The sequence below is a fragment of the Mya arenaria genome, chromosome 9 (assembly GCF_026914265.1).
Source record: "Mya arenaria isolate MELC-2E11 chromosome 9, ASM2691426v1".
Taxonomy (NCBI): domain Eukaryota; kingdom Metazoa; phylum Mollusca; class Bivalvia; order Myida; family Myidae; genus Mya; species Mya arenaria.
This window is the reverse complement of record NC_069130.1, coordinates 66739561-66750409: the sequence shown is the minus strand read 5'-3', so window position 1 is coordinate 66750409 and position 10849 is coordinate 66739561. Positions and strand designations below refer to the sequence as shown.

At 33.1% G+C, this 10849-nt stretch overlaps 1 protein-coding gene across 1 annotated transcript; it reads left to right on the top strand.

Moving 5' to 3' along the window:
- The first annotated feature begins 384 nt into the window (after window positions 1-384).
- On the top strand, window positions 385-5901 carry LOC128203025 (uncharacterized). Its single transcript, XM_052904263.1, has 2 exons — window positions 385-3756; window positions 4212-5901. The coding sequence occupies exon 1, from the start codon at window positions 482-484 to the stop codon at window positions 3752-3754; it is 3273 nt and encodes a 1090-aa protein (XP_052760223.1). The 5' UTR covers window positions 385-481; the 3' UTR covers window positions 3755-3756; window positions 4212-5901.
- Window positions 5902-10849: the final 4948 nt, after the last annotated feature.

Below are 10849 nucleotides of genomic sequence, written 5' to 3'. Positions count from 1 at the left end.
TATGAAGGCTTACTCTAAACACTTGGAATATTTAAGGTATATACCTAACATGGTCATATCACGTGATAACATCGACTAGCCAATTACGCATAAAGAATGAATTCTACAAGGTAGAAATACCTAGAAATATTTTTAATGGAAAAATACTGCGAAAAATAAATTAATTGTAATTTCATGTATATCAGTTAGTAAGTTCCAATGTATTGTACACAGCGATACCAAGTTTATGTCAGTTTTCGAAAATTTTCTTTTTTTTTCGCTGTTTTATCATACGGAGTACAGACCCTTTAAAACAGGTAACAGGTAAAATATGTGTTATATCTTTAACGCTTCAAATTATCTTAATAAGTTGAATTGTGTCTTTTGTACCTTGCAGTGTATGAATGTCACCCAAGTAATTCAATACTTTTGCAATTTAATACTACAACGGATACGATTCGCGTTTAAAATGTGCATTATGGGATAGCCTCACTGTGTTTTAATGGAGCGATTTAAAATGTCGTTGATTCACACATCAAAGAAAATCATTGCCGTCGGCTTGCTCTTGACCAGTTTAACATTTGTGATAATGTTTGAATACATTGACCGGGTTCATGTAATACGTTTACACGTATATATGCCGCCTAGCCGACCATTTCGACCCGCCGACAACATTTTGGCAGTCATAAGAACCTTAACAGTAACACCGGAACACCTAAGGACCATATCATCAAATCCGGACCTGATCGACAAAATCAACGCATCATCAGGTGTCCATTATCCAGTGACTTTTAAAAGACCCTATCTGATTGAAAATACAAAATTATGTTCATCTGTGCCTAATTTGGCTGTGTTAATCATTGTTCATACCGCTCCAAACAATTTTGAATTAAGAAATGCAATGAGAAGAACTTGGGCTAATGATACGCATTATGAATCTCTAGGAAAGGTAAGAAAATTGTTCCTTCTTGGTACAGTCAATAACCAAACGCTTCAGACAGAATTGGAAAAGGAATTTAAACAAAACCAAGACCTCTTACAAGGAGATTTCGTCGGTGCTGACAGTAATCTTACACATAAAGGTGTTATGGGGTACCTTTGGGTTTCTGAGCGGTGCCAGAATGCTAAATACATCCTGAAAGTTGACGATGATATCGTTGTTGATATGTACAGACTATTTACTAAAGTTATACCAAACTTTAAAAACAAAACAAAACAAATCCTTTGCAGTTATATAACACCAGGAACTATGCTTATTACTCGGGAAAAGAAAAACAAGTGGTATGTAAATGAAAACCATTTTCAAGGACAACAATTTTATCCTGAATATTGCAGCGGATTACTGGTCCTCTTTACTAATGACGTCATACCAGCAATATTTAAATCTGCATCGGTGTCGCCATTTTTCTGGGTGGATGACGTAAATTTGTACGGCTTTGTGTCAAACCATCTTCTAAGAAATAATATCAACGGCTTAGAGGAAAAGGACCACCTGCTGGACGGACAGAAGGCCTTAAAGTGTTATAGAAACGAAACAATGAATCGGCAGCATAAATGTAATTATCTTGTTACCGGGTCCCGAAAAATACAAGTTTTAGTAGACATATGGTCGGAAATGACTAAACAGTACGAAAATGAAAAAGTAGAAAAAATTGAAGAAGCCGTGACATCAACAATTACTTCCAAAACGATGATTCGGCCAGCGGGAGACTTGGCAGCCATAGGGACTTTTACAGTAGACACTGAAGACCTAAGGGCCATATCACCAAATCCGGACCTAATCGCCAAAATCAACGCCTCATCGGATGTCAAATATCCAGTGACATTTAAAGGATCATATCTGATTGAGAATCCAGAATTATGTTCATCTGTGCCTAATTTGGCTGTGTTAATCATTGTTCATACCGCTCCAAACAATTTTGAATTAAGAAATGCAATGAGAAGAACTTGGGCTAATGATACGCATTATGAATCTCTAGGAAAAGTTAGAAAATTGTTCCTTCTTGGTACAGTCAATAACCAAACGGTTCAGACAGAGTTGAAAAGGGAATTTAACGAACACAAAGACCTCTTACAAGGAGATTTTGTCGATGCTTACAGGAATCTTACCCATAAAGGTGTGATGGGGTACCGTTGGGTTTCCGAGCGGTGCCGGAACCCTAAATTCATCCTTAAAGTTGACGATGATATCGTTGTTAATATGTACAGATTATTTACTAAAGTTATACCAAAAATTAGAAACAAAACAAAACAAATTCTCTGCCATTATATACTTCCAGGAACAATGCGTATTTTACGGGAAAAGAAGAGCAAGTGGTATGTAAATGAAAACCATTTTAAGGGACAGAAATTTTATCCTGAATATTGCAGCGGGTTTCTGGTCCTCTTCTCTAATGACGCCATACCGGCAATGTTCAAAGCCGCATCGGTAACACCATTTTTCTGGGTAGATGACGTGTATCTGTACGGCCTTGTTCCAAGCCATGTACCAGGTATTACATACACTAGTTTAGAACAAGAGGCCCACGTGCTAAACGGCGATAAAGCCTTAAAGTGTTATAGAAACGAAACAATGAATCGCCTGCACAAATGTAATTATCTAGTAACTGGTTCCCGAACAATGCAAGTTTCAGTGGATATATGGTCGGAAATGACTAAACAGTACGAAAAGGTAAAAGAAAATGAAAAAGCTGTGAGTTCGACAATCAATCATGAAACGATAATTCGCCCAGCCGACAAACTTTTGGCAGTCAAAGGGAACCGTACAGTAGCCCCCGAAGACCTGACAGCTATATCACCAAATCCGGACCTGATCGCCAAAATCAACGCCTCATCGGATGTCCAATATCCAGTGACTTTTAAAGGATTTTATCTGATTGAAAATCCAGAATTATGTTCATCTGTGCCTGATTTGACCGTCTTAATCATTGTTCATACCGCTCCAATCCATTTTGAAAGGCGCAATGTAATGAGAAAAACTTGGACTAATGATACGCATTATAAATCCTTAGGAAATGTAAGAACATTGTTCCTTCTCGGTACCGTAAATGACAAAACGGTTCAGACAGAATTGGAAAACGAATTCAAAAAACACCAAGACATCTTACAAGGAGATTTCGTCGATGCTTTCAAGAATCTTACACATAAAGGTGTGATGGGGTACCGTTGGGTTTCCGAGTGGTGCCGGAACGCTAAATACATCCTGAAAGTTGACGATAATATCGTTGTTCATATGTTCAGATTATTTACTAAAGTTATTCCAAAATATACAAACAAAACGAAACAAATCCTATGCAATCATATTTTACCAGGAACTATGCTCATCATTCGGGAAAAGAAAAGCCAGTGGTATGTAAATGAAAACCATTTTAAGGGACAGAAATTTTATCCTGAATATTGCAGCGGGTTTCTGGTCCTCTTTTCTAATGACGTTATTCCAGCAATATTCAAAGCCGCATCGGTGACGCCCTTTTTCTGGGTGGATAACGTGTATTTGTACGGCCTTGCGCCAAGCCATGTACCAGGAATCACATACAATGGTTTAGATAAAAAAGACCACATGCTTGACGGCGACAAGGCCCTGAAGTGCTATAGAAACAAAACATTGAATAACCAGCATAATTGTAATTTTCTTGTTACTGGTTCCCAAACAGTACAAGTGTCAGTCGAAATATGGTCGGAAATGACTAAACAGTACAAACAAGAGAAAGTAGAACATTTTGAAGTAGATTTGCCTTCGACAATCAAATACAAAACGACGAAGGATTCTGAATGACGGTTCGTACTTGTGTTATGTGGAATGTTTACTCTTGAGTCTCTAATTCAGTGACGTTTTGGTCCCTTGCATTGTGTCTCTAAACAGGGCTTATATTTGAATTTTTGACTTCTTGGCTTGTCCTTTTAGTTTTCATTGCATCGTAACGTGAAAATCGTCGTAAAATGAAAAAGGTGTTAAAATGTTCGTATGTTTTAGATATTAGGAGATTAAGACTGGTGAAACTATTTTTATGAGAGCACCCAATGCTTTACTTTAATGAAAGATGCATACTTACCCAATTTGAAGGAAAAAAATAAAAGAAAATATAAATAAACATGCATGCAGCCTAATGTAATTGCTCGATTTGTCGGTTGCTTTTACTTTTGTACAAAAACTTAAAATCTCAAAACTGTAGTAACAAACACCTTTTTTTACAATTATTTTATATATTCATCTGAGATATTTGTATTTTCAGAATTGTTCCATACTTATCTCGGACTGTTTTTTGAACCCAGTTACTGAAGGGATGGACTTTTGTTTCAAAGGGAAATAATTTTCTAAGAAGGGAATATCAAATTTAAAGAATTTTTTCGCAACCCTTACAGTGCAAACATACCATTTTTGAATAAACATGAGTTAACATAACCTTGCTAACTTAAAATATTTAGCGTCTTTTTTAAAAGACTAGCATTCACTTATCGATCATTTTAGGTAGAGAAAATATGAATAAATGTCCATCAATTTAATATCATATTTGACATTAATTGAGCATGCTGAATATATATACCCATCTGTTTCATATGTCAGTGTTTTTTTCCTAAATTAATTTGGTTAAAGCTCTGTATAATTATGTAGATACTTTTTGTTTTAACCTTTCTATTTCAATATTAACTGTATTGTTTGTCTGGCTGTGGTAATGGTATTCAAGATAGCTTACATAACACCGATTAACACATTTTTGATATGCATAAATATAAACTTTTTATCTTTCATTTATATACTGAGGCCCTACAATAAATCTAACAATATAGCACATGGCGTTATGTTACCTTTTTGGGGGAGAAAACATTTCTGTATTTAAAAAGTCAGGAGTCAGAAATTACCAAATAGCAATTAACCCCAAAACAGTTATTTACTTAACGAATTTAAATCATTCGGACACTAGTCATCCCGCTGGTTTACCACAGCCTTGTATCTGTTTAACAGTACTATTTTTTTCATTAGTTACGATATATGCATACTATTAAAAACACATTTGTAGATTAAAATAACCGATTAGTTGTATGCAGTTTTGATTTTGCTAACTTGTCTTAACTTAGTTGTATTTATTGGGTTGTTTAGGAAGTTGCCCCCTCTTTCCATTGGTTTATCTTCTTTTTGGGTTTTGAGTCCCCTTTGGCCTTATTTGGTTTGCCTTGGTTTAAAGTTGTTGAGGATAAGTCATAAAGTCGCTCAGGTCTTGAAGGTGGCTAATGGGGGGAGTGTTGTGATGACATCAACGTGACCCTTGAAAGTAGAGCGCTGATTGGTTGATGGCGGACCCTTGGCTGGATACCCGGAGGACCCGTAGATCCAGGTATCAGACCAGTTCCAGTACGTAGCTTTAACTTACTAGATTCCAGTCAACATGGACGGTGAGATTTTGGTCACATACCTTGTATTACGCTCATTGAACTGCTATTCATAACCTCATATGTACATTATTTTTATTAGTGCTATCAAAATATATAGGTCTACATAAAGCATTTATCACAAAGTTTTAAAAAGCTATGTTGTACATGTGATAAATTATTGCCTAATGTTAAACAAGCCGTTTTGCTTTCATGGAACCCTTTCGCTGTAGTGTTAAGGTAGTGTTCAGTAACTTAAAGGTGACATATTCATGCTGGTTTAAGCTGCTCAATACTTCAATATCAGCTCCTTACCTGAACTTAAATAAGAAAAATAACCATATATCAGTTCTGTTTACCAATTTAAGCCAGTGTTTTCCAGTGGAAAAGCTGGCTGTTTATCGGTACGCATCATATGTATAGTTTATATTTATCGTCCATAAAACTAGTATAATTATATTTACTTACAATATACGAAGGTCATTCAATAAATATGTAGACCTACAAAGTTATTTAGTCTTTAACAATGTATGAACATTTTTGGTTATTAAATTCATCAACACATTCTTTTGAAGAGACCTACATTGACATTTGGTATTTCGATGAGTGTTTAACAATAAATGAGTAATCGACTCTGATGACGTCGGAATGAGTACGGCAAAGCAATCTTTTACCATGTTCATAAAATAGTAATTTCTGTAAAGTTTCTGTTAAGTAGTGCTAAAAATACATGTAGGGGCAGAAATACTAGTTAATATTATTTAAATATTGCAATTTGAATATTTTTGCAAATGGCATGCACTTTGACATCAACAATGCGAACAAATCTCAATTGCAACATACAAAACATAAAGTTACCAGTTTATCCCAGCGTGCTGTGCTTCATATACAAACATGCTTTTCTAACGAGAGGAACTGCAATGGTTTTGTTTCTAAAGCGACTAGACTTCAGATGATACAATTAGAAGAAAAAAGTATATGTATACATCTAAAATATAAATCCGTTTAAGATTCTTTTGATATTTTTCCTGAGAATAAAATGCATATGAACGCAGATGAAAACTTCTACAAACTATAAAAACAAGCAATATCCGAACAAACTTTTCAAGTTGTAGCAGTATTTACATATGTACAAATTTCTATTTCAAGCGGGGTTCCTTTATAATAGATATAAAAATGATAATCAATGATTTTGAAATGCAAATACAATAATAAGCATGATCAAATTAAAAAAGGAATGGAATTTCTTAACAAAAGAATGTTTTTTTCTCAGCTTATTTAAGGGTTGTATTTTCACATTTGGGAGATGGGGTCGGGCCCTTCATTAAGTCATTATTTTTTCTAAAAGGCGAATTATACAAGTTGACAGAAATATCAACACAAAAATGACATTGAAAGCAAATTCATGTAATCAAATTATTTTAAAACAAATTAAATATATTGAAATGCCAATAATAAATGAATAAAATTGTTCTTTTCAATTGACTTGCAGTTGCAATTAGATAAAGCGTGACATTTTGACTACATCTCTAACTTGCATATGGTGCAAATTAAATTGCCCTTCTTAAATTTGACTTAGAAATTCTGGTTAAGATTTTGCATGTAATCTAATTTTACAGTGATCCAGGCATGTTTCACCAAAGCTTGCCAAAGGCTGTTCCAGTAAATGACATAAGAGTGGACTTAGAGTCACTTAGGGGGTGTTACCTTTAAACTGCTACCTAATTTAAAATTTAATTGCTGTTGTTATGGAGTTATATTATGTACACATATATCTTGAAGACATTGAAGTATACACTCTCATCGTTTTTAAGTTATAATCTACTTTAGAAACACATCAATCAATCAAACATATTATTATGTAAATAGATACATTGAGCGCGAGTAACTGTTTTCTAACTAATCCAAAACACTCTTGATAACGATAAAGTTCATATGTTAACCACCAACCCTTCTATAACTTGAAACTGTATGGCTTACATTTGATAAAGAAGAAAGACATCTTATAAAGAACTCTTGGTCACGATCAGTTAAATATGCTTCATCGGTGACTCTTCTGTAACTTGAAACTATATGGCATATATGAAATATCAAAGTGAGAGCTTGAATAACGTGAAAATTGATACTTTTAGCAAAAATTTATACAATATGATCTGTTTGCTTCTCTCACTAATCTGATATATATTAAAACACTTTTGGCACATGTATGACGATTAAAGCATGAACCTTATTAGTTAGAGTCTGGTTCTCATTATTCAAATATGTGTAAAATATGTGCTATATTGGTATTCAATTTAAATAACACTAATATTTACACATCAAGCCATAACGGCACTTGACGATGACATTTTAAGTATATGATACAAATACATTTACATAACCCAGGGATTTATTTTGAATAAAATTATATTAATTATTGTATGATAATTCAATACTTTACAAAATGACAATAAAGATAAGGTAAATATAACACCGAAGATAAGGTAATCTTGACAATAAAGATATTGTAAGTATTTCATGTTTTTTTTAATGTATGCTCTAATGTCATTACTGAAAAGGAAAGAATTACTTCAAAAGAAACAAAGATCTGCAGCAGAAAAATAAATAATTTGGTAAAAATATAACATTTAATTTAAACAAGGCGCTAGTCTTGACATATAGGAAAAGTTAGCGTCTTATCGTCTTAACAGTTTAATCGATCAAAATGTGAAAATTGAATTTTATCAATTGACATTCCTCAATAAGTGAGTCAAAATAAACTTATTGCTAAAATCAAGGTGACCTTTGTATTTAATAAAAGATTTGATTATCATTTGATTGATTTAAACAAAAAACACACATAATTTATAAGGGATAATGAAATATACATGAATTCCTAAATTTTGAGGCAATTACTGGGGACGAACAGCAAGAGCGTTACATAAATATTTTGATAATAAATAATGAGAGTATAGTGCATCAAAGAGAAAAAAGTGTGTATTTACAAAAAATAACAGATTGATGGAAAAGTCTGCGTATGCTTTTTGTGGATAACATAAACTAAGTTGGATTAGAATGAATGAGAAAGGCGATCAGAACGGTAATAATAAAGAATTTAAATAGCCACTCATTTGGCGATGTTGCCATTTCTTCCACAAAAGGGAAACACACTCCCAGGTTCATGTCATGTCACCCAATTATAAATCATTTTGTGGTAAAACAATTAATATAAATGAATACTAAGTCAGAAAAATCTTTTAGACAAATATTTGCAAAGCATTTAATTGCTAAACCTGTAACTTGTGCAATATATGAGGTTTAGTGTAAAAACCTCGAGTGTGTAGTTACGCAAACTTAAGTCTAAAGCTTACATTCTTGTCATGTAGGAATTATTGCAAATAAGATTTATACTCTTTCACGATTGTAGTTAAGCGCTCAACAATTGCGAAGATCTCATACTAAAACAATTCAAATATACTTGTACAGTGTTTTGTATAGATTTATTGATACTTTATTTAATAAAAAGGTAACAACAAAATATTGCAAACATATTTAAATGAAAATGTCAAAATGCATATCTCATAAGGACATTTAGTCACATATTGTTCAGATATTTAAAGCGATAGAAATATAATACACATTGTCATAATGCAATTTTTGAAACCATTGTTGACTTTTTCTCAACGTTCGATGCAGCGAAGTTCGATTTTGATCGTAAAATTTTGTTTGTTACAACAGTTCCATTTTAATATGACCAACAATACATAGCTTATAAAGGATAGTGCTGCCTGCTTAGGAAATAAGTGGATGCCTAGTTATTTAATGATAGCTATCGTTTATTGTAGAGATATCAAGGCATTGTCTGTTGTTTGTTTCCATGGAGAAACTGGAATTCGACTAATATGGAAGTCAATGGTTGTCAAAGAAGTAATTGCTTGCTGTGGATACAATTTGTCATTAAAGAGATGTAAAAAGTACAGGTATGACTCAAACTTTATCAAATGCCTTTAAAAATATGCATTTATTTTACTTAGAACAGTTTCGCGGTCAGAATTGACGAAAACATCTCCATTCTGTAAGAAACTGTTCTATATGACATTTTTTACAGAATGGTTTATTTTGCGTTTCCACAATTTACAGATACTTCATACTTTTATACACAAAAAAGTTGTGATTTTTTGTCACTTGAAGAAAAAGAGCTAACTACTTTAAGAAATAAAATTTATTGCAAAGCTGTCCTACTTGAAAATTTCAAAATAACCTCCATACGTCAATAAGGGTTTTGAACAGATTAAACGTCTATGATATATGTGACTTTAAACTCAAACTATTTTTCAAAATGGAATATTTATATAAAAACACTCCAGAAACAAGGTCAGAAGCCGAAAGTTTAAAAATAAAACTAGAAAACTGAAGTAAATAGTTGAAATGAAAGATCACATAAATTTAGCAAGATTTGTAGGGAAAACATATATATCTTAATAAACATTTTTCCTAAGTCGAATGAACAAATAAATATGAAATAATTACTTTCTTAAACCTTCAAAAACCAACTCTGCACTTTATACTGTTCTATTTAAGTTTTCAGGTGACAAGTATTTTGTCCATAATCCACTCCTTCTGGCTACCATGATATTGCACATTGCATGACTATTCCAAATACTAACCGTTTGTATCTTCAAAATCTTATGTTAATTATCAATAATTCTGAGCAGTTTTCTTTCATCTTGGTCTGCCAAACAGGTATCTTATGTTTTCTCCTTGATTCCATGACATAACGCCTTCAACTGTTTTCATCAGAAGTTATTGTATGAGTATTGCGATTGTATGTTTTCTGAATCAAAAAAAACATTTCTTTCGAATTTGTCATGTTGACAATGATTGCGTAGCTTATCCATTCTGAGGGCTCAGTTTTACAAACACTGATTCTGTTTATTTCCATACTATACAGACAGTCTTGAATAACTAATCTTAGTTTTACTGGAACGTTTTACATAACATCAATGCGGGTCATATGTTTCCCGGGCAGACACCAAATGCCCTCAAAACGTCCTTTTTTTGTGATGTCACTGTTTTTTTTTGTTTATTGATCACTTTTTACACCAGTCAGTCCGATGTTAATACATGTAATTGTGTCAAGAATTGTAGATATTTCAGATTGATCAGTTGAATTATTTTAGTGAGTTTGTGATCTGTTGTTGGTGTTCATTTTTGTTTTGGCCCTTGCCTTGTGTCAATAATCAGGGTGTATATTTAAAAGTACGACTACTGCAGGAATTTATGATTCTGGTAAGCTTATCAATGTTATTGTCCGTCTCCGTTTATGAGCCGCACATGGATTTTTTCCATGTTCTTGACTTTTTTTGTTGTTATTATGGAATATAATTGATGCTTATAAAAGACGCATACGTTTTTGTCATGACAAAACATAACAAGTGTGTAAAACGTGATTTGGCAAACAAAATATGTATACCCAAAACTATCGATGGAAAACAACAAAGTTCTTTTTAGCAGTGCGAACATT

What these genes read in the sequence shown, in the direction of transcription:
- LOC128203025 (XM_052904263.1), top strand. Translation starts at nt 482, where the DNA reads ATGGAGCGATTTAAAATGTCGTTGATTCACACATCAAAGAAAATCATT.